We start from the raw sequence: 26121 nt of genomic DNA, 5'->3' as shown, positions 1-26121 counted from the left end.
ATAGTGCCACCCTCTGATTTGTAGTACAATTGCCAGTGGGTGAGCCATGAAGTTGTCTCTCATATTTTTTTTTTTAATTTTAATCAGTATGAATGGTGAATACATTTATTCTCAATATGATAATATTAGAATTGCAACACTTAATCCAGGTCCAGCTATTTTGTGAATGTGTCTGTTATTATGTAGTTTTCTATGATGACTTTAGTGGTTAATGAAGCAGTGTTGGACTCGGGTAATATTTTGTCTTGATATAATTATTTACAGGCCATCAAATATTTATTCACAAGTCATACTACAGGAATTGGAAGGAAAGGATGTCGTCTAACCTCTGGAGATGTGGAGGCCTATCTCTATGTGTTCTCTCAGCCTGGAGCCCTGACTGGACCTCTGAACTACTACAGAAATGTGTTCAGGTAACTGTTAAAACAAAAACTTTTGTAAAGCTTCATGAAAATATTTTCAGCATTAAAAGTCACTATTCATACAATTGTTCAAAAAACCATACCCGAAGATGCATAACACTGTTTTGTCATTTTCTTTTCTATTCACTTTTTATGGCGAGTTTGCTCTCTGTGTATCTGAATATTGACAATTAATGAGGAGCAAAGCAGACAAAGGTGTTTTTAACATTGACTGCTAAAGGGAAGCAGAAACGCCTGTGCAAACCAGTGTACTTATTTAGATACTAATGACTTAATTAACCTGAGCGTTAAAAAAGAAGAAAATATTAAACAGCAAAATAAAATGGATCCCCATTTAATACATACACAGTAAATGGTTGCTTCATCTAGGAATTATTTAGCATAACTAGTTTTTAATTTCTGAATCACCACAAGAAAACATAGAAACTGGGAAATAAAAGCTTTTGTAATGAGTTGAGGAGTCCAATTAAAAGAAGAAATTGGTTGTGGTGGAAAATCTGCAGCTACTTTGGAGCCCTGTAACTGAACTTGGAAAAACCCAGGACTAAAGTACCTGTATGCCGTATGGCTTTGTTTTTTAAGAAACATTCCAAACTCCTAATTGGCATGTGTAAAGTAAATTCTTTTTATTTACATTAATAGTATTTTATTTTGTGAGTGAAGAGCAGTAATATTGTAGAAAACATCACTTACTCAATATGTAGACCTCGGTCACCATGGCATAAGGTATTTGAATATATTTATTAGTATCTGTTTCTCTCCAGTACAATTGGCTGTCTAACATATTATGTTCAGTACCATGGGGAATCAATCTGGTTACTAATGTTACTGCTGCTTAAAAGGAATTTCAATTAGAAGGATACTCATAGATTTGAGTAATCTTTTAACTCCGCTTGTTGAAATAAGCAGCTTTGTTTTTTTTTTTTTTGGCTTTTGTCCTGTGACTTAGCAATCCCTAAATGTTTTATACACAGTTCTGTAACGTAATGTATATTTTATATATGGTCGTTTACAGTTTCAAGGAAAACTTGGCAAAGGCAATAGGTTTCCTGGCTGGCTAATAATGGGATCCAAATTGAACTTGTTGTATTATTGACGCTGATTCATCAGCCTTACACTACTTAATTTATGGTTATGTATACTGTATACTGTTTAGATTCACCTTTGTTTTACCTACAAAGTTGATATTGTTTGTTCTACACTACAGCATTGAGAATATAAATACATCCAAATATCCAGGACAGTCGATACAAGTTGACTGTCATAGGTTTATTTCAGAAAAACTGAAAACCTATGTTTATAAAAGCACCAGCTTTTTAAACAACTCAACACTGTGGTATTATCTCTGAAAAGGAGATCAGACTTTGTAAGTGAAAAAGACAGAACTAACAGAAATACAATGCAATAAAAATTATTCATCCCATAAGAAGCTTTCAGATTGTTTAATTAGAAAATTTGAAGATAAAAAAAATTAGATGGCAATAGGTCATTTAGCTCAATAAAGCTTGCCTGTCCTGTCCACTTAATTCTTCCAAAATAACATCAATTCTAGCATTGAAGGTCCCTGAAGTCATACTGTTTATCACACTACTTGGTAACTTATTCCATTTGTCTATGCTTCTCTGTTTGAAGAAAAACTTCCTAATGTTTGTGCAAAATTTACCCTTAAAAAGTGTGTCCCCATGTTCATATTTAAAGTCTCAATCCACTGTGCTAATTCCCTTCATCATTTTAAACATTTCAATCATGTCTCCTTTTAATCGTCTTTTACTTAAACTGAATAGGCTCAGCTCTTTTAACCTTTCCTCATAACTCATCCCCCGCAGCCCTGAAATCAGCCTAAGTTGGAGACCAAAACTGCACAAAGTACTCCTTGGCGAGGTCTAACTAATGTTTCATATGCTTAAGCATAACCTCATTTGATGTGTACTCTACACATCATGCTATATAACATAACATTCTGTTAGTCTTCTCAATAGCTCCAGAACATTGTAGATAGTTTCAAGTCCACTGGGACTCCTAAATCCTTCTCATAAGATGTACTTTCAATTTTCAAACCTCCCATTGTATATTTAAAACTATAATTTTTACTGTCTACATGTAATACTTTACATTTACTTACATTAAATTTCATTTGTCACAAATCTGCCCAACTCTGTATGTTGTCCAAGTCCTTCTGTAATGTTTCAGTGGATTCTAAATTATCTGCCTGCCTACCTACCTAGCATAACATCTTCTGGATACTTAACCAGCTTGTTAGTTATATTCCTATCCAAATCATTCATATTTATTAAAAATAGCCCTAGCACTGACCCCTGAGGGACACCACTCTTAACATCACCCAATTCTGATAAAGTTCCTTGCATCATAACCCTCTGCTTCCTGTATTTTAAACAATTCTGCACCCATATACACACTACATCTCCTTTAGACTGACACCCAATCTCATGTGGGATCTTATCAAATGCTTTTTGAAAGTCAAGATTAATAATTTTATATGCACTACTCCGGTCATATCCTTTTCTTGCTTCCTCATAGAATTCTTGAATGTTAGTAACACATAACTTCCCTAGTCTGAACCCATGCTGCATGTTCAGTGCTGTGTGTTGGACAATCTTTTCCTTAATTCTTTCCATTGATTTACTTGTGATACATGTTTGTTGGATCTGCCCAATCACACCTTTTATATAAAAAGTTAATATTTTGCCATTTTTCAGTACTTTGGAATTACACCAGTACACAGTGATATGTGTCAAGGGTTTATATCTGTACTCACTAACTTCCTTAATCACTCAATGATAAATATTAATTGGTCCTGGTGATTTGTTTGATTTCAGCCTGTTTAATCAGAGCAATACTTCTCTCTTTGCAATTTCCAAATCCCTCAGTAACTCAGCAATCCCTGTTACCACTGGGAGGTTATCCACTTCCTCTCATGTGAAGACTTAAAAATGAACTCTTTTATTATCCAATATGGAATCACAGTGCATTTACCTTATTTTACGCTCCATAAGATGCACTTTTTTTTCCCCAAAAGTGAGTTGAAATGCCTGTGCGTTTTATGGAACAAATATTGCATCACAGACCGTGATGTGTATTACCTGACCTGACTCAGATGATGACGAGGGTTCTACATTAGAGAAAGAATGCACTTTTGCCTTCACTGTACTTTGTATATGTACATGGGAAGCTCTGCAGTCCACTTGTGACATTACGCTGTAGGAAGATAAGTAAATAAATCAAGGTAAATAGGTAAATAACATTTGATCTTGCTCTTATATACAAAGCACAGGGATGGCAGCTTCCACCTACAGCTATAGACTCTTCAGTACATTAGCGACTCTCCACGCTAGTGTTTAGATCTGGATGGTGTATGTGCCCAAAAAAGAACTCTGACTGCATTCTCGTACCATTGCTTGCAAACTGAAGTGTCAGCGTGCACTTTTCGTGGCATTACACATGTATTTTTTGAGCATGCCCATGTCGATCAAGCACAGGAATCTCTGCAGTCTACTTGTGACTTTACGCTGTTGGAAGTAAGTAAATAAATTAAGGTAAATAACATTCAATCTGGCTTTTATGTAAGTAACATATAAATGTTAATGTTTTGTGCACACGCACCGTCCAGATCTAAACACTAACGTGGAGAGTCGCTCGTGTACTGAAGAGTCTATAGCTGCAGTTGGAAGTTGCCATTAGCAATACCTTAGATGGAACTGAAGATAGTATCATATATGAAGATAGCAAAGAAAGTGATATCAGTGATTGTGAGCAACTGAGCTTCATAAATTCTGACACTAGCAATGAGGAGTTCTTAGGGTTTCCAGAAAACTAGAAGAGTGGTTGAACCTTAAACTCTCTCCTCATTTGTTAATGACAGTGATGATGGTTCTTAATACAGCTGTTGACTTTACATGGGTGAAATATTATTCTGCTATATTTTATTAAATATATTAGTACACCATTTGGTTCAGAATATTTTTTCTTGTTTTCCTTCTCTAAACCTAGGTGTGTCTTATGGTCAGGTGAGTCTTATGAAGCAAAAAATACGGTAATTTGTTTTTTTAACACTGATGAATAAAAAAGAGTCTTTAATGTCAAACTAAAATCAGATCTCTGCACAATGTTCTAAATTAATTTCAAATATAAAACACAAATGATTACCGTAATTTCATAAATATTCAACACCTTCTAGCCAGTATTTAGCAGATACACCTGTTGCAGCTATGACGGCCTTCAGTCTGTGCACAGATCTCTATCAGCTTTGCATATCTGAACAGTGCAGTTTCCTCTTTGTAAAGTTGCATGGGAGTAGTGAGTGCAGCCACAAATTCTCAATTTAACTGAGATCTGGTCACAGCTACTCCAGGACATTAGCATTGTTGTTTTTAAGCCATTCCTGTATAGCTTTGGCTTTATGCTGTGGAGTTGTTGACGTGCTTGAAAACAAGGTGCAGGTTTCTTGCAGATTGCATAAAGTTTTTCTCCATGATTTTCCTGTATCTTGCTGCATTCATTTTACCCTCTACCCTCACAAGCTTTCAAGGGCCTGCTGCAGAGAAGCATCTTAAAAGCATGATGCTGCTACCACCATGCTTTATGGTGGGAATGGTGTGTTTTTGATAATGTGCCATTTTTAGGTTATGTCAAATGTGCCGTTTAGCCTGATGACTAAAAAAGATCAATTTTGGTCTTTTAAGAACAGAAACCTTTTCCAGCTGATTTTAGAGACTTTATTGTTCCTTCTGGCAAACTGTAGCAGATTTTTTAATAGTGGTCTCACATAAAATTGTGACTGGCAACTACTGTTATGTGCACAGTCTCTCCAGTCACAGCCAATGTAGCTTGTAACTCCTTCAGTCCTATCATAGGTCTCTTGGTGGCTGGCCTAATTGGTCTTCTTCTTTCACTGTTTTTGTAAAATGCCCACTCTAGGTGGACTGGCAACTGTGCCTTATTCTTTCAATTTCTTAATGATTGATTTACCTGGATTCGTATACTTGGTATATTCTGATATTCAGTGACTTGGGTATTTTTCATATCTATCCACTGACTTGCTCTTTTCAGTCATCTTTTCACGGTGTTGCTTGAAGTGTTCTTTTTTTCTTTTGTTTTGTAAGTTAGGCCATAATTTTGACACAGTGCAAGTTGGACTCTCTAGATACAGATGAAACCCTTTGACTACTGTCAGTTGACCTTATGTAGCTAATTATGTGATTTCAAATACCAGTTGCCTCCACCACTGGTGATTTAGGTATTTTATATTCAAGAGAGTGAATGCTTAAATAATTGATTATATTGTGTTCATATTTGTAGTTAACTTAAACACTATGTATAGATCTGCTGTCACTTTGACATTAAAGAGTATTTTTCAAGTGATCAGTGTCAAAAAAACATAATAAAATGCACTGTAATTCAATGTTGTGTTACCATAAAATGTGAAAACTTCCAAGGGTGAATACTTTTTATAGGCAGTGTAAATTTATCATTGGCAACAGATGCATTCCTCAGTGTTACTAATTTGGCCACAAATGATTGTCTCACTGATAACTGGTGAGAATCTAAAACTGGGAGGAGGTGGGAGGTTAAAATTGCCAAGATTTTCTCAATAAGATGAAAAAATTAAACTGCTAAAACATGGCAATGAGTCAGAGCTGAGCCAAGCACATGTATACTTGTACAAGAATGATTACAAATTAAATGTTTTGGAGATTAAATAAAAACATGGGAATATCCTTCCATTTTCCAACCCGCTGAATCCAAACACAGGGTCACGGGAGTCTGCTGGAGCCAATCCCAGCCAACATTGGGCACAAGGCAGGAACCAATCCCGGGCAGGGTGCCAACCCACCGCAGGACACACACAAACACACATACTAGGGCCAATTTAGAATCGCCAATCCACCTAACCTGCATGTCTTTGGACTGTGGGAGGAAACCGGAGTGCCTGGAGGAAACCCACACACACACGGGGAGAACATGCAAACTCCACGCAGGGAGGACCTGGAAAGCGAACCTGAGTCTCCTAACTGCGAGGCAGCAGAGCTACCACTGCGCCACCGTGCCACCCACATGGGAATATATAAAAATAATTTTAGAATATAGAAAAAAGGACTGTGGCTTGTTAATAATAAGAAAAACATTCTAGCAAATAGTGCAGTGATATGAAGTCTTGTCCATGCCTCTGGCTTCTTGCAATATTGACCAGGTTAGTTTAGGATCTCCTTTAAAATTACACATATGCCTACTAAAATCAAGGAAATGCAGTATTTATTCACAGAAATACATTTATCCTAGAATAATTTACCACTTATTAAAAATGTACATTGTTAGTGAGTAATTTGAGAGTAATGCCTTAACTAAGAAATGTGATTGCAACAGCTATGCATATCTTATTTGTATTATTTCTTATTTTTTGTTTTGTCTATGTTCATTATGGTGGCTTTTATTTTATATATATATATATATATATATATATATATATATATATATATATATATATATATATATATATATCCATCCATCCATCCATTTTCTAACCCGCTGAATCCGAATGCAGGGTCACGGGGGTCTGCTGGAGCCAATCCCAGCCAACACAGGGCACAAGGCAGGAACCAATCCTGGGCAGGGTGCCAACCTACTGCAGGACACACACAAACACACCCACACACCAACCACACACTAGGGCCAATTTAGAACTGCCAATCCACCTAACCTGCATGTCTTTGGATCGTGGGAGGAAACCGGAGTGCCCGGAGGAAACCCACGCAGACACGGGGAGAACATGCAAACTCCACGCAGGGAGGACCCAGGAAGCGAACCTGAGTCTCCTAACTGCGAGGCAGCAGAGCTACCACTGCGCCACCGTGCCACCCACATGGGAATATATAAAAATAATTTTAGAATATAGAAAAAAGGACTGTGGCTTGTTAATAATAAGAAAAACATTCTAGCAAATAGTGCAGTGATATGAAGTCTTGTCCATGCCTCTGGCTTCTTGCAATATTGACCAGGTTAGTTTAGGATCTCCTTTAAAATTACACATATGCCTACTAAAATCAAGGAAATGCAGTATTTATTCACAGAAATACATTTATCCTAGAATAATTTACCACTTATTAAAAATGTACATTGTTAGTGAGTAATTTGAGAGTAATGCCTTAACTAAGAAATGTGATTGCAACAGCTATGCATATCTTATTTGTATTATTTCTTATTTTTTGTTTTGTCTATGTTCATTATGGTGGCTTTATATATATATATATATATATATATATATATATATATATATATATATATATATATATATATATATATATATATATATATATATATATATATATATATATATATATATATATATTATTCATTCCCAAGTGGTGCATCTGTATGAAAATAGGCTTAATGTGACTTACTTATTAATTTTTCAATTAATGGATAATTAAAAATAAATTATATTAAATTGAAAAACACAGCTAGAGTGGATAGTCCCAAGTCCCCCTTAAAAAATGGAACAGGTATTGCACTACAACTGTTTTCTCTAAAGGATGTGTTCACTTTAATAATTCTTTAAAGGTAAATAAAACATGATTTTACATAACTACACAGCACCTACTTGAGTATATGTACTTTTTAAGTTTACTGTAGGTGTAACTAATGTATAATGAGATTAAATCCTAATCACAATAATAGCTAATCTTTCTTTAAAATTTTTATAATTTCTAAAAGCAAAGTCTTCATTTTCGTAGCACTCATGTGCTGGCGCAGCATTTATTTTATTTTGAGTTCATCAGCATCTTGTTTCACCAAGCTGAGGAAAGCTAATAAGGTTTTAAAGACCAAAACATGAATCTGCTTGGTATACTAAGCATGTCTCTGAACTTCAGCTGTTGCTGATTTCTGTAAACATACTTCATTAGAAGCGCACTACAGTACTGCATTTTACTGCATTTTCACTTAGAATAGGAATGCTTAAAATATTAGACTGTAAGATTTAAATTCACATTTGTAAAATTATACTGTATATATTCATTTGTATACTGTTTGCTTATTTTAAAGCAACATGGTGACAGAGTTCCACATGTTTGTAAAGCTTTTCCCAAAAACTTTTTCCCTCATACTGTATATCCAAAATACTGTACCTGACGTTTAGATGAATTGGCTCATTTTTAATATGTGTGGGTGTCATTTGCCTGCGATGAATTGGCATTCTGCCTGCTGGTCTGTGTCACATGACTGCATCAGATGTATTGTGGCTCTTCCATACATTTTCAGTCATAGACATATTTAACATCTAAAGTTATTGATGTTTCTGTCCTAATTATTGTTACATTTAAAACTTAATGTTTTGATAGCATTTATGTAGCCAATTTGCAAATACCAACAATTGAATTTAATATCTTTATTATGAAGGGATTAACAGCTCATCTAATCAACACGGGTCCTGAAACAACCTCAGCACTGCCCTCTTGTGTCACTGTTGGAAAGCAGGTGTTTCTTGTGTCTCTTTAAAAGTGTCTTCTTAAAAGAAATTGCTTATTTTTAGGTGTAAAATGTGTAAAATATCTATATACTTTTCTTACCAAATTACTGTCTTCTGGGATATATATTTATAGCAATAATATGCTTACCCAGTAGCTCCAAGTTAAATAATAATATCCAAGTAAATAAATATGTGTAAAATATTTATATATTTCTAAAGTATGCCACGTGACTACATGAAAATAAAGCGTTATACGGTACTTAGTTTGAGAAAATGTACATATAATAGAATAATAAAACGGTACATGTTTGATATTTCAGTGGTAGTTATCACAGGACTCTTGTCATGAAAGTCTTTGGAAGGCAAAAGAAAACTGCTAAATGACCATTGGTTTCAGATAAAACAAATGTCATGCCACGGTTTCTGCATTAGTCTGGATGCTAAGAAATACCTCTCAACCACTTGACTTGTCAGTTTTGTTCATTCTTTCAATATAAATGTAAGTTTGTAAGTTGTTCTCAATTTGTAACATTGTTTGTTTTCTGATTAGCCTTATTGATATCTCTCCATGTTTGTCCTTCAGAGTCTCTAAGTTTTATCCTAATATTTCTAAGAACTTTGGCAAGCGAATATTCGCCCTGTAATTGAAGATCACTCACAGGTGGTTTGAATGAGCCAGTATTACAGGAATAAATTGTCAAAATCTTTGTATGTATCAGTTATTTTTGGAGATTACGTCCCTTTCACACATGCAACCCAGTATATTCTAAGGTTAACTATTCTAGCAAGTAACTGAAATTTAGTTGTCCACACATACCAGGACAATTTCCTGGACTGACAACATTCAAATATGAATGATTCATCTCAGGAAAGGAGGCAAGGATCTGTGACAGTGTGGGTTGTCTCCATGCTGTTGCTTTTGGGAGCCTCTTGAACATGCCACAGTCGATAACATAACCAAGGGTGAGTCGCTCAGCTGGAGTAAACCATTTCAGCTTCTCAGCATAGGTCTCACACTCCCCAAGGGACATTCCTCCCAGATCTCTCCCTTTCCTGCCTGCTTCTTTCCTTTCTCTAACCTCTGTCTTCTTCTTTCTGCCAATCTTTCATCTGAAACCACTTTGTCACATGCAGGCTCCTCTTATCTCCCCTTTCAACTCAGCACAGGTACAATGAGCTGCTTCCTGCGAGGTACAATGGAGGTGCCTGACTTATCCGCCCACCTCCATATGTGTATGCAGTGCGATCAGCCAGCACCTCGATTAACCATGGAGCGAAACATGCCTGCACACACCCACACCCAATTAGAGCCTGCACTTTTTGGTGCGCGATTATTTATTTAAAATTTGCCTAACACCATGGACCACCTAAGACAGGATCTCAAATGCAGAAGGTTCATGATCACCACCTGTAGTTTTCTTTTAGAAGAAACAAAAATCAGGTTATGCAGAACAAATTATGTGCTGAGTAGAGATGTGGTTTTATCAGTAAAATATTGAAGACTATTTTTTAATATGTGGAATAAAATGGAATCATTTCTGGTTGAAATTCTCCTTCACACTATTATGTTGCAGTTGGAACAAAATATATTTTTAATCAATTTTATATCTCTTTAAGTCAATTTACAGTGCTAGTAAATTTACTGAGTTTAATTTGGATTGACACACACACACACATATCCAGATATAGGTTAGGGTGAGGGTAGGGGATAATAGCCCAAAGGCCAAATCCAAATGCATGGGTACACTTGCTCTACCTATAAACCTTTTATTTTACAGGAAACACCCATCCTACTAATTTAGTTCAGGTATCTTTTATTCCTGTCCTATCATATCCTGATCTATGAGTTTAAACATATCTAAAATTTTATAAGCCTTGTATCATATAATTTTGATACCAAGTAAGGGATTTCCATTGAAATGCCCCCTACTGGTCAAATTTAAAAACTTTAAATTGCAATTAATCTAGATATTACCTTCTCTTTACTAAATGAATATCCAGAGGACACTAGCAGCAGATCACAAGAACTATACTTTAAATGATAAGATCATATTCATAATTCCAATACTAAATTTTTATTTTCAAAAAATAGGGATCAGGTTTTAAATAATCCTATCCCATCCTGTATTATCCCTGGTGGCCAAATATTAGGATTCCTAAACACTAAATAAAAACCATATAACCATATAACAAGTTACATACAACATGAAACAAAATATTAACATCAGGGACCTGAGTAATAAACTTATTTTTAACCTCAGGGCCTTGTTTCACAAATGTTAGGATAAGAACAAAAGAGAGGAATCTATACTAATAAAAGGCAAAGCCCTCACTGACTCACTCACTCACTCACTCACTCATTACTAATTCTCCAACTTCCCGTGTAGGTAGAAGGCTGAAATTTGGCAGGCTTATTCCTTATCAGGAGTGGGCAGGAGGAGTACAGGAAGCTAATCAAAGACTTTGTTAAATGGTGCAACTCAAACCACTTACACCTTAACACCAGCAAGACCAAGGAGCTGGTGGTGGATTTTAGGAGGCCCAGGCCCCTCATGGACCCTGTGATCATCAGAGGTGACTGTGTGTAGAGGGTGCAGACCTATAAATATCTGGGAGTGCAGCTGGATGACAAATTGGACTGGACTGCCAATACTGATGCTCTATGTAAGAAAGGTCAGAGCCGACTATACTTTCTGAGAAGGCTGGCATCCTTCAACATCTGCAATAAGATGCTGCAGATGTTCTACCAGACGGTTGTGGCGAGTGCCCTCTTCTACGCGGTGGTGTGCTGGGGAGGCAGCATAAAGATGAAAGACGCCTCACGCCTGGACAAACTTGTTAAGAAGGCAGGCTCTATTGTAGGAGTAAAGTTGGACAGTTTAACATCTGTGGCAGAGCGACGGGCACTAAGCAAACTCCTGTCAATCACGAAGAATCCACTGAACAGTGTCATTTCCAGGCAGAGGAGTAGCTTCAGTGACAGACTTTTGTCACTGTCCTGCTCCACTGACAGACTGAGGAGATCGTTCCTCCCCACACTATGCGACTCTTCAATTCCACCCGGGGGAGTAAATGCTAACATTACTCAAAGTTATTGTCTGCTTTTTTATTTTCATTTTTTTTTTTTCATTTTTCATTTTTATTACTATTTAATTTAATATTGTTTTTGTATCAGTATACTGCTGCTGTATTATGTGAATTTCCCCTTGGGATTAATAAAGTATCTATCTATCTATCTATCTATCTATCTATCTATCTATCTATCTATCTTACAGCTTACTTACAAAAGTTAAGCAGGTTTCATTTAGAAATTCTACACATAATGGTCGATAACTGTCGACAACATCTGCCATGTTGAACTTTCTTAAACATCTTAGATTCACAGGTGACGATTTCAGTAGTGGACACTTTGATGTTTATGAATGTTTAAACTCTCAAAAGCTGGATGTGAAGTTATCGATGAAACCGGTTGTCTACTTACAATGCTTGACAGATGCCGAATGTCTCTTCAACACAAGTCCTACAAATACTGTCGTAATTGAAACAAACCATGAAACTCAAACCGATTATGACAGCAGCAATCCAAGCTGTGAGATTTGAAACAAGATTACTGTTCACATGGCCAACTGTACGTTGCATGCTCAAGAGTAAGCTCAGCACACAGCTTGGTCATATTACAACCGGAGGGCCGAACTCACAATGTGGTATACAAAGAGATCCTTAACAAATAATTATTGGTATATTTTACCTCAGTTTAAAAAGGTTTAATTTTCTTCTTAATAAAAATTTTAAGGCAGTACTTCGCTGCTGCGAAGTGCGGGTATTTTGCTAGTAAAGAATAAAAGAACATAAAATCAAATTTTTAACATCAGGGTCCTAAGTAACAATTCTGTTTTTAATCTCAGGGCCCTGTTTTAAAGGGGTTAAGATAAGAGGAAGGGTAAGGGATAAGCAATAACTACCATGAAAAACCCCTTTAACATCAGGGACCTGGGCAAGGGTCCAAAAGTGGCAAAAGCTGATAGACATAAAACAAAATCTGTTGAAAGCTCAAAGCAGAAATTATAAACCTGTGACAATATTTCTCTGTACATATAGAGTATTTGGGGAAGTTAAAAAAAATAAAATAGAAAAAAACATAAGCAACAAGAATGACAAACAAAAGAAATAGCTATTGAAAACAAGTGAAGCAAGATATTTCTCATATTGGCAAAATACAATCAAAAATAGTAACAGTAAATATGATAGAAAATAGTATGTTTTAGAAAATCAATTTATAGTTAAAAGTTGAAGGAGTTTTTATTTGTTGTAGCTTTATATTCTAAATGCTGTTAATTATAGGTTATGTAAACTTGAAAGAGATATGAGTAAATTGTGCAAAATCATTATCTCAGTAAATCAAATAATTTAGTTGGTATGCATCTAGCATTTTAGATTACAAATAACTGGGCCAAGTTTCACCCAGACTGTGTGAATCACTTTTGTGTAGCTTCACCCAGAGTTACACACCTTTATACACAGATACACATAAACTGATCTAAGTACCTACTAACCTAGATCTACCATCCTGCTAAATAGGAAGTAATGTTTTTGTTGATGAGTCAGTCAGAGAGTCATCTTTGGATTTTATTTATATGTATATTGAAAAAAAGAACACAAGAGAACACCGATAAAGTATACTGTCGGTTGGTCTGAATTAGTATTTGACCACTGATACCCAGTAGATATCGCACATAACAGACTTGCATGAAACAATAAGTACGTGTTACAGGGCAGCTTTGATGGAAGGAAACAGGAAATGACATGAATAATGAAGTTGACATTGAAGAGATGAGCTGGAGATGATGGCACAGTTAGAGGATGATAGTGAGATCATCGGTAGTGGACCGGAAGTGAGGTCATTGATGGGACCAAGAGAATTCATGTAGGAGTTCTGGGAGGCGTTTCTTTTATTTTTATTTTTCCTGATAAACAAGAGAGAAAGGCATTATTCAGATCCCTCCATTTTGATCTTCCGCACCGCGCTGGGCCCGCTGGCTGCCCCCTATTTACATGTCTCTCTCTCTCTCTCTCTCTCTCTCTCTCTCTCTCTCTCTCTCTATATATATATATATATATATATATATATATATATATATATTTTTTTTTTTTTTTCCCCAATCACAAAGCTCTATTCAGTATATAATAATTTAACTTTAATAAGTTTAACAATTTTATTCTTGACTTCAATGGAGGACAGATCCCTCTTTTTCCATTGTTGGTTTCTTCCGCATAGCCATTTATACAAGGGTTAAACTCTGGGTTTTTGTGACCCTGTATAGCATTTATCAGGTTTAAAAAATAGATGGCAGAATAATTAGAATTGATGAGAGGTCAAACAAAGCCCATAATTAAAGCAGATGAATAAATGTTGCTTGTGCCAGCATCCTCTAGACCAGTGGTGCCCACACTTTTTCGGCTTGCGAGCTACTTTTAAAATGACCAGGTCAAAATGATCTACCTACATTAAAAATGCTATATATATATATTGAGTATCAGAGGTGGGCAGTAACGAGCTACATTTACTCCATAAGTACATTTGTGAAGAAGAAACGCTAATCTTACTCCGCTATATTGGGCAACCCTTTAATCATTACTTTTTTTTCATTAGATAAAGTCTGACAGACAATTTCAATCTGCTCTGTGTATACGGATGCTGTCATGTTGCGCACACGCTTCCCATTGTGTCTCCAGCTCTGACGCGAGGTTTTGGATATTCCCGAAATCAAGGCTTTCCATTTTTGAGGAAAGATGTTGCATTTTTCGTTTGAAAGCATTAACTGAGCTAATCATATTGACCATGGAGCTCTCTTTTCCTTGCAGCTATAAATTAAGCTCATTCAACATGTTGGTCAGATCCAAAAAAAAATGTCAAGTCTAGCGACCATTGATCGTTACTAAGTTGCTTGTATTATGCATGTTTAATGACAAGGAGAAACTCCTTTTTCTTCGGCCAGGGGTCTTGAAATCTCAGCAGGAATTTCTCCCTAGCTATCTGCCTCAACGAAGGCATCTTTAATCATCTGTCCATCTTGGAAGGACTTCTTATGCTTAATGATCGAGTGACTCATCCGGAACGATGCTTCAGTGTGTCTGCCTTTGCTTTTGAATTTAGCCGAGCGAAAAATGGCAGCTATTCAATTAACGGCGATTTTAGTTCCCTCTCCTTTCTCTTTCTCAGATCTCTTTTCGGAAAGAAATCAGTTTCGTAATTTTTATGAACAGTTCGAAAGTGCCTTTCCACATTTTCCTTCTTTGGAATAACAATAATAGATTGACAGATCAGACAAACACACTTCGATTATGACATTGTGAGAGAAAAAAATCCTCTTCCAATTCCACTTCCAGCCCGTAAACAACAATTTTTTTTTAAATCCCTTCTTTAGTCGATATAAATTGGAAGGCTAACTAGATCACTTAGATAGCCGGAGTTTTGCAGTAGCTCACGTGTTTGATTGTGCATGCGGGATGAAGAAGTGTGTTTGAAGAAAAGAGATCTCAGACTGGCCGCCCTGTATGTCAATCAAGTGGCAAAGGCCATAGGGAGGATATATGATAGACTAACATCCATCCATCCATCCATCCTCTTCCGCTTATCCGAGGTCGGGTCGCGGGGGTAGCAGCTTAAGCAGAGAGGCCCAGACTTCCCTCTCCCGGCCACTTCTTCCAGCTCTTCCGGGAGAATCCCAAGGCGTTCCCAGGCCAGCCGGGAGACATAGTCCCTCCAGCGTGTCCTGGGTCTTCCCCGGGGCCTCCTCCCCGATAGATAGACTAACATTTTAAAAAAAAATTTAAAAAAAAAATTTTTTTTGAATGCAGCGCGATCTACCTGCACTCCCTTTCGCGATCGCGATCGACGCATTGGGCACCCCTGTTCTAGACAATAGTTTATCCTGATCTGCAGTAGGTTTGGCCTTCTACTGGTTAGTGATACTGTTGCCGGAGATCTCCAGGCTTGGAATGGCTCAAAATGTTGTTGCAACCAGACAGGTGATTGTCAATTAAAATGAAGTGTTAATGTTTTCAGTATGATTTGTGGTGAGTAGGAACATTATCATATATACTCAAATAATGAATGCTTTCAACTGAATAAAGTCAGCTTGTTACAAATTTTGATTAGCATTTGCTTTGACAAATTTATTTTGAAAAATAAATGTAAAATAAACTCTTAAAACTATAAGAGAAAAAAACCATAATGTATGAATTACAGCACCATTTGCTTCTTAATTAAAGAATCAATTTGTTACTGGCAGCTCTCCACTTCTTTCTTGCAGTTGAAGAGCCAGATGGCTGGCTCATCGACAGACTCTCATAAATTGTAATGACAATTAGTCCTAGTGCTGCATCACCCCACTGAAATTGAGTTTACTCTGTTTATTTATTTATTTATTTATTTATATCCTGTTAGGTGGTATGAAGGCCGGTTCTCCTGATGTTTAATTCAACATTGCATTTACGGATGTCAATACTTGTTCAGTCTGTTATAAATCAATTTATATGTAGGAATAATATTGTTTCACTTATATTAACAAAGGGAATCATTGAAGTGCTTTTAGGCAGAAGTGTTTAATTATTTAGCAATGAGAAATGACTATCAATATTTTTCCATTGCAGTAATAATGCCACCTTCAAAAATTGTGAATTGTTTATTAATAGTAGAAAAAAAAAAACTGCATCAGTATTTAACATTAATGCCAATGTGGCCAGTTTTATGTATCAGGTCACAGTAAGGACTAGGTTTACTAGGTATACATTGGAAGAATGAAAGACACAAATCCAGTGTTATTCGCCTCACATTAACATGTTGCAGACAGTAATGAAGGTCAGTAATCAGGGTGCCACTGTGGTCTGTGGATTTAATAAGCCTGTGGTTAGGATATAGCGGGTTGGATAATGGATGGATGGATGGATGTCTTTGTACAGAGTTCTTGGGTATCAAGTAATTAATTATTCATTATAATTATTGCTATTTTTTTTACAAAATTTTATTTTCCATATTTCTTTGTTGATGAGCTTCGTTGAAGAAGTTATTGGTAACACAACATATGGTGATGGTGATTGCCAAACAACTGAAGTAACAACTAACAAAAGTGTCATTTTTGATACCATTTTAACAAACTTTACTGTCCATCATCAATCACAGAGCACCCCAGTAAAATGACTGTAATACATCTGCAACCTTAAAAAGCAGACTTCATCACTGTGCGTGAGGAAACAGTGGGCAGACGACTACTCATACATGTTTAATGACGGACATGCCGGCATTTTGCATGGAGTATGTGTTAAACGGTATGCAAAGAAACGGTGTGCAAAGATGTGTCAACACAAGGAGATCAGTTATAATCAAACTTTAATGTGTCATGCCAAATCAGAAGGGACAACTGAATGCCACATTGCACAGGTACATTCATAACAGGAGACCTATATGATGGGCAGATGAATTTCAAACGTTTGCATGCCTACCGTTTGTATTGATAACCGGTTGCATCATTTTCAGTCCTTTGTTCATTATTCTAGCACAAACGTAACCAGCCTCTCTTTGAAATTAACGATTTGCAATACATGGCCATCCCATCAGTAGCGCAGTGTACTTATATTTTCCTGCGTGCTTCTTCAAGTCTGACATCATTTTCGCTGCTACTCTCTCGCACCCTGCGTGGGATATAAACTAGCCTATGCAGCTCAGGGATATGCAAGGGGGACCCCATACCGACACATATGTTAATGGCACATCTGCTTAAAAATAAAAAAAATGGCCTTTTGCATCTTTTACAATATGATTATTTTAAAGTTTCAATGATTTCATTCACCACAGGTGAACTAAGTAGAAATGATAATCTCCAAAGCCTATTTTTGGTTGCAGTCTGGAGACCTGGCAGGTCCACAGGCTGGGCCACTCGGAGGTTGCTTCTGGGCTGCATGTGGCCCGCAGGCCGCCATTTGAATAGACCTGCAGTAGAGCACCTGGAGAAAGTAACAGCCAGTGCACCATTAGCACTTGAGCTAAGAGAGACAGAGAGAGTCCCATCAATATTTGCTCTGCCAATAGTTATTTGGGGTCTCATGACATAGCCTGTTGTGGACTGGGCTGAACAATTCTTTAACTGGGAATTTCATTTTGCTTAATTATTCATCATGTGTTTTCTTTGTAAGCCATTTTTATTATGAGTTATTTTTAATTCCTGGTTAACTGATTGAAATATTTGAATATTAATAGAGAGCCATAGTTATTGACTCTTAAAAGTCCTAGGATTGAGATAACAAAGGATTTCCACAACTTGGTTAGTTAGATACAGGCATAAATATGTTTGGACTCTATAGATAATCAGCACCACAACAAGTACAAATACCATTTGTGTACTTCATTCTTATTTTTTTACATTTATCTGTAGCTGGGCAGCACAGTGGTTAACGTGGCCACATAGATCCAGCATCCTGGGTTCAAATTCTGCCCCCAATCATCACCTGTGTGGAGTTTGCATCTTCTTCCTGTGTGTGTATCTGTGAATTTTTCTCCAGGTACTGGTTTTTCATGCATTGAGGTTGATTGGCCGTTATAATTCATCCTGTATAAAGATGAGTGTGTCTTTGTGTGTAAGTGGGCCCTTTAGTGGACTGATGCCCCATCCTTAAGTGGGTTTGAGAATTTTATGTTACTCTGTGTCAGACTGACAATTTTCGCTCTCAGTCAATGGATTTTAGACATTATTTATATAATGCATTTCTCCTATTTCACATTTTTTTTCTGCTTGCATGCAAATATTTATCCTTTGAGCTAATGTTCAGTTCAATAAACTGTTTCTTCAGATGTTGTTCACCATACTACATAAAATAAAACTGTTAGTAAATGACTTGCAGTTTCTATTGATTTTCACAAGAATCTTGATTTTTTTTAAAAAATGTTGTTATAGAAAAGTCTGAGAGGTATCCTGGAGCTACTCCACTTGTGTTTCTGTTGAAAACAGCGCATTTGTTTGTTTTATAATTAAAAAAGTGTTCACAAAACACACTTTTAGGGTTATTTTTATATCAGTGGAGAAGCTAATATTGGACATATCTAAATTATTATCCTTGATTAATATGTATACCTTACAATACTTACCTATTTGACATTCTGTCATCACTCATATATTATACACAGAAGTCAAGTGCCTGTCACTGTCCCTGCTGGTTTACACTGATGTCAGTCTGCACCAGGGTTGTTATAACAATAACCTCAAATACAAAGCAAGAATACCTTAACGATAGCCAAGGTTAGCTATATCAGCTTTAGGGGCCAGAAACTTCACCAGTCACAAACTGCACTAGTCCTTCAACACTTCTGATAGGGCTACACTTTCAACTACCTTAGCAAAGGCCAAAAGTCATTTCAAGAGCTCCACAGATACTCTTATCAAAGGCCAAGGGAACCTCCTTCCTGGATGCCTAGATCCTTTGGCTCCCAGAGTGCTACTTCTCAAAGAATTTAACACACACTGAAGAACAAACATTGCTCCATCCTGAAAACATATGTATCAGTTACAAGTCATGCAACTCATCTGAACAAGCATAGCTCACTATATTCTTCACTCGGTGCGGATAATATCAATAACCAAGGCAGTTTCAGTGACATCATATTCAAACTTAATCATCTTAATCATTACTTAAGTTTATTTGCAGAGAAACCCGGCATCAAATACTAGAATTAAGAAATAGAAAAAAAACATGCAACCATCCAGCTATATCTTAATGAGAGGGTAACGGGGGTCTGCTGGAGCCAATCCCAGCCAGCAAGACAGGAAACAAACCTCGGGCAGGGCACCAGCCCACCGCAGGACACACACACCCACCACAATTTAGAATCACGGATGCACCTAACCTGCATGTCTTTGGACTGTGGGAGGAAACCCACGCAGACACGGGTAGAACATGCAAACTCCATGCAGCGAAGACACAGGAGGCGAACCCGGGTCTCCCAACTGCGAGGCAGCAGCGCTACCACTGCACCACCATGCCGCCAACATGCAACCAGAACAATTCAAATCAATGTGCGTATAGCCCTAGAGAGAGTCAGAGTAAATTAAAGAATCCATTTTTTTAAATCCAAGTAAGACACTCTTTAACCTCCTTAGCATTGCATTTTATTCCAGAAAAACCTATACAAAGCATTGCATTCTTTTTGGCATGAAAAATTATTAACATCTCAAAAGTATTTATTAAATCTTAAAGTATAATAATGATACAAATAATAATAGCAATTATGAATAAAAATGGTAAAATGAAATAAACAATAATAACAAAAATAATAATAACAGTAATAATAATACTATTAATGATGCCAAAACAATATATAATCTCAAAATGAGTCCTTTTTGTGGTAAAACTTAAATCGCGGTTAAAGACAAATCCCACGTCACAGTCGGGACAATAATAGTGGGTTTTTTTTCAGATTTTCTGTCCAAATTTATCAGTTTTTGAACAGCACAAGGCACAGGTACGAATTGGATTCTGTTTTTTTTCCTGTTGGAGGTATATAATCAATAAAATGTCTACCAATAAGACACTCTGGATTGATCCATGATGTGCTGGGTCGACCGCATCTCTTTAGCAGTAGTGTGGACGGTGGATGTGCAGCAATGATTTGCTCGACAAGCTGGCATGTAAAGTTTGCAGCAGATACAGTTTCACTAGCTTTTTGTTTGCATAAGATGAATGCATTCCAAATGCACTGTTCTACCAGATGACTAAATATCTTTTTGTAGTATTTCTTTTGTTCCCTCCGCATAATTGGATACAAAGTCAATTCTTGATCCACGCGATCCACGCCGACCATTGTGCTATTGTAGTCGACCACAGTACAAGGCTTTGTAAGCTTCTTGTTGCCTTTTGCCTATACAGTGACTAGCTGCATTACGTACAGTGCTAAGACAACAAGCATCTTTCTTTTCTTTCCATTTCAGCGCAAGCACTTTACAATTTAAATTACCTCACTGTAATTTAGCTCTGCCAAAATCTTCATATACTGTATGCCACAATGGTTGGGACGCACTGTTCCATATGCATCAGTCTTTCTTTGCAGCAAGATGTCAAATAGCTCTGGGGAAGTATAAAAATTGTCCATGGTTACACAGTGACTGTGATTAAGCAGAGCATCTATCAGAGTCAGAACTAATGATGTTGCAATGCTGTACTGATTGTATTTCAGATCAAACATTGTTCCTATCCCTGTATACAGAACCAAATTGAAAATGTATCCCATTTCACAAAGCTCGCAAAATTTTATGCCAAATCTTGCGCTTTTTGCCCTTATAAGACCTTATAAGTTGACTTTAATTGATTTAATTGAACCGTTGACATCACGGTTCAGAAAGTAAATGCTCCGTAATTTTACTACTATGGCCTGGTATATCTCTCCCAAATTTTCTTCAGTTTGGGTGCTGGATGGGTATTCTCATCAAAGTCTTCATTGTTGGTAAACTGCAGATACTTCATAATTAGTGAAAATCTGCACTCAGACATAATTTCTCTAAAGAATGGCAGCACTGACAGTTCTTTTACAGCTCAAGTGATTCTTGGTTCTAATGCTCACACAAGGCACATCTGTACAGTTGCCAGAGTGGCACTTAGGACTAATGCTTTTAGGATGGTTTTCGTAGCCCGTGTAACACTTGGGTCTAATGCTAAGGAGGCTGCACATGTGCGCTATGGCACAGCCTTTTTTTTCTTCTCCTTTGGAGTGCATTTTCATTTTCTGGTGAAAGTCCTTTAGTCCTCAAAAGCATAATGTTTCATTGCATCTTCAAGACTGCTCACGCAGTTTCTCTTTTTCATACTAAAACTTGTGGCAGAAACACGCTGCTCAGAGAAGGCACACAGAGTTTCAAGAAGGTAAAATAATCCAGTTTTATTGTGTGATGCATACAAGGACACAAATCAAGTGAAATGAGCAATTAACAAATTCAGCAACCTTAAATTTATTACAATTCTTATCACTTATGCAAAATACTCTCCTCCTTCTGGCTCCTCCCATCATTACCTAAAGTCCATCATTACTTCATACCCTGTGCAGGTGTCCAAAACTTATTTATCAATTGATGCCCACCATAAGTCGGAATCAAGCTGACCGACACATAAGATATTGGGCTAGAGGTTTGGGTAGCTGAGCAGCTAAAGCAATAATGCTGTTTCTTATCAGCTGCATTTTCCTTCACTTGTCATCACCTGTCCAGGCAAGCAGACAGGGAGGCAGAGGCCCAGCCGCTGCAGGTGAAACTGAATGGCCTGTCTGTTTTTTTCTCATGGCCAAAGCCTCAATGGCTGCATTTAGAACATTAGAACACTCTAGACAAGAACGGGACATTCAGCCCAACAAAGCTCGCCAGTCCTATCCACTTATTTCTTCCAAAAAACCATCAAGTTGAGTTTTGAAAGTCCCTAAATTCTTACTGTCTACCACACTACTTGGTAGCTTATTCCAAGTGTCTATCATTCTTTGTGTAAAGAAAAACTTCCTAATGTTTGTGTGCAATTTACCCTTAACAAGTTTCCAACTGTGTCCCCGTGTTCTTGATGAACTCATTTTAAAATAACAGTCTCGATCCACTGTACTAATTGCCTTCATAATTTTAAACACTTCAGTTATGTCACCTCTTAATCTTCTTTTGCTCAAAATGAAACGGCTCAGCTCTTTTAATCTTTCCTCATAATTCAACCCCTGTAGACCTGGAATCATCCTAGTCGCTCTTCTCTGGACATTTTCTAGTGCCGCTATGTCCTTTTTGTAGCCTGGAGACCAAAACTGCACACAGTACTCCAGATAAGGCCTCACCAGTGCGTTATAACTCTTGAGCAGAACCTCCTTGGACTTGGACTCCACACATCGTGCTATATAACCTAACATTCTGTTAGCTTTCTTAATGGCTTCTGAACACTGTCGGGAAGTCGATAGCTTACCGTCCACTGGCATTTCTTAAAACAATGGCCCGTTTAGCCCTCTAAAAGTACACAATGTCGTTGACTGAAGTTTTTAAACTTAGCAGCTACAAAGAGAAAAATAATAAAATAGACAAGCGAGGGCTTTTTATGGGTTAACCCTTACTATGCTAATGTGCATCAGAATATATCATACTTGTTCTCATACATGCTTCATGATTCTCTTTAGATATATGCAAATCATCAACTTTAAGAATATTCTTTTCTACACACTGTGTTTCACACCTCTCATATCAAAAGCCGTATGTTTTCTGCCTAGCTCAAAAGCTGTTTACTGTCTGCCTTAAATCAATAGAGGTGCCATGTCTTATTCTGTGACTTGTAGGCTATTTTTAGTAAGTTATATTAGACAACCGAGAATTTTACTAGGTTCTCCTACCTGTCAGAAAAGTTGTTTTAATCTAATTATGAGATACAAGTTAACAAAATCCAGTTACCATACCTCTATTTCACATTTTCTTACAAGCATATACACAGTGGTTAGTTTATTTAAACTTAAATGTATACAGTACATTCTATTAAAGAATAACAATTGTTTTTATCATTTGCAGATTTTTGGCAGAATTTTTTCTATTTGCATACATGCATCCCAGAATTCAATACTCTGTTAAAATACATTGTTATTTCCATCAATTGTTATTTCCGTCACTGTAGATATACTGAGTTAGATAACCCTTGACACTACTTATTAATTAGAAGATGCAATCAGAAGTGACATTTGTGTAAAGAATCTGTACTCCTTCAGAAAAGGGTAGAATAATTAAAACAGGGCCAAAAAAGCAACCAAACGACTTGGAATCAGACTTATAAACCCTACTAAACTGTATTGTACCTTGTAAAGTATGCTCTCTAAAACTAATAACAAAATGCAAATCTCTGTATCCTATGTACTGTAGTTTGATTTATGAAGTTTTATTTATTTTTTTTTTTTGCAGTTTCCTACCTTTAAATCAGCAAGATGTGAAATCTCCAGTTTTGCTTCTTTGGGGTGAACGAGATGCCTTTCTGGAACAGGAAATGGCCGAAAACTCAAAGTTATATATTAAAAACCATTTTCGAATCAACATGATTTCTGGCGCTAGCCACTGGCTTCAGCAAGATCAGCCAGACATTGTTAACACATTGATATGGACATTTTTGAAAGAAAGCGAGTCAAGGAAGGGATACAGGAACTGAGTAGGTATCACTACCAAAGACTTACGAGTTTATAAAGGTATATCACTATTTATTGATATTGTTTACACATTTCAAATATTTTTTATTATTTTTTAAATGTAAAAGTACTTATTTAAAAAGCACATTTTCTCACAAAAATCATGTGTATGAACATTACACCATAAAAAAAAGGTGACACTTTATAAAGATGATAGCAAATTAATGTTTTCCACTAAACCATTGTAGAGTGTATTGCTTAGGGTCAGTCAGAAAGCTGATTGGTCACATTTTTAAACTATAAATTCAGGTTAATTTAAAACAGGTATTTTTCTGGCACAAAAAAAAAATTATTAACATTCTTGTTATAATTTAAAAGATTTTAATGTGACAAAACCAAGAAAGGTTTACATGTTTCATTTCAAGAGAATATTCTGAGAATTGAATCACTACTTAATGATTTAGCAAGGAGTTGCTGTAATGAAGAATTACAGCTTTAATCACAGGTGATATAATGTATTTTCAAAACAAAGAAGGGAATATTGTGTATGAAACGTATTAATGTTCCTGTTGTTTACATGTAATTCTAACACATTCACATAAGTGTGTACTTGCTTTCCTTGTACCATCATTCATTCCTTCACTTCATCCTCAGCCCACAATGCATGCAGCTTCCCACTCGCACTAATATTGCCATTTCCAAGGAAGATACCGACGTGATGTTGCTTTTTTATTTAAGTAATTAGCAATCTGACGTTTGTTACTTTAATTGAGAACCACTGCCTGCAATTACGTTTTTCTTTTTTTTTTTTTTTTCCTAACTCGCAATTTAAAATGCATACTTATCTTACTGGCCTTTTAATAGTATACGGTTAAATTTCACACTGAATCATTCTGTATTTTAAAATCATTACATTATCCCAAAATCTCTAAAGAACTAAATGAGATGTGGAATTGTGATTTTGATTGAAGGAGGCTGCATACTGAACTAATTCAGATTGAATTTTGTTTTTTAATTCCTGTAATATGTGGTTAGGTTTAGGATTTGCACATTTGAAGCTGTCAGTGTGAATTGACCCTTTCTCCTGTATTTATCAGCATTTACTCGTTTGATGAAAGACCTCAATCATTAGAATACTTTGCATGGATTCTGGGATACAGAAGATGGGATTATTATGGGTGAGAATTTGAAATTAAATCAACAACAAGCAGTTAGGAAATGTGCAGAGGGATAAACAAAGCTTGGCAAAAGTCTGTTTCATTTACTGATTTTTTAGTTGTCTTTTAAGATTTAAAATGAAATGAATGTGTTGAAATTTGCATATATTCTTATAAAGTGTAACCAAAAATGTGTTTTGCACCTATTGTAACATCAGCCTTAAAAACGTGTAAGCGCCTCATTTACAAATGGGGCAATCGTCTCCTTGTGATTTGTATTGTGTGGTGCCTTTGACTATTTTAATATGAAAAATAAAATTGTGCCATTTTTACAAAATCTTCTGAGATTTTCAAATATGTAGCTGTCACAATGGATTTTTATACAACTTAAAATTGTTACACAGTTGTTACACAGTTGTCTGCCATCCTTTATATTTGTTATAAAGGATATTGTTCTATATATAGAATTTTGTTCTTCTTATTTGTAATTTTGAAAATTACTGAGATGTTATCTTTCTGTATCAAGTGGTGGTTAGATGTTATAAAAAGAAAAAAGAAATTTTGTATATCTTTCCACATGTGAACACACTAATTCATTGGTCCTGCACAACCATTCTAGTTTTTTATGCAAATAAAACTGTATAAAAAAGAATAAGTCTGTTATTTCTTGAAACTAAATTTAACATCTTTGAAATACTTAAAAGTTTTTTTTTTATTTTACAGAACACGACTATATTCCACTAAAATTGTAATTATAGTGTTTCCTCTAATATTTTATATGATGAGAAAGTCTAAATAAAGGAGCTTTCAGATCTCTTGAACATAAGATGCCAGTAAGTTTATAGTAAATTTATGTAACATTATACTGTGTATTGTAAATGCCACATGGGTTAGATG

General features: G+C 36.2%; 1 protein-coding gene across 2 annotated transcripts in view; it reads left to right on the top strand.

Annotated features, from left to right (window-relative positions):
- ephx4 (epoxide hydrolase 4) overlaps positions 1-25862 on the top strand; it is a 53985-nt gene extending 28123 nt beyond the window's left edge. Inside the window, exons 6-8 of one of the 2 annotated variants that reach the window (XM_039734815.1) lie at positions 265-413; positions 23850-24127; positions 25165-25862. In XM_039734815.1, the coding sequence (XP_039590749.1) occupies positions 265-413; positions 23850-24090 (390 nt within the window). In that variant the 3' untranslated portion in view covers positions 24091-24127; positions 25165-25862. The remainder of the gene's footprint in view (positions 1-264; positions 414-23849; positions 24128-25164) is intronic. The other variant, XM_039734814.1, reaches the window with a different exon arrangement.
- Positions 25863-26121: the final 259 nt, after the last annotated feature.

This window comes from Polypterus senegalus, chromosome 14 (assembly GCF_016835505.1).
Source record: "Polypterus senegalus isolate Bchr_013 chromosome 14, ASM1683550v1, whole genome shotgun sequence".
NCBI lineage: Eukaryota > Metazoa > Chordata > Cladistia > Polypteriformes > Polypteridae > Polypterus > Polypterus senegalus.
Note: the sequence above shows the minus strand (reverse complement) of the source record. Positions and strands in the feature narration are given on the sequence as shown.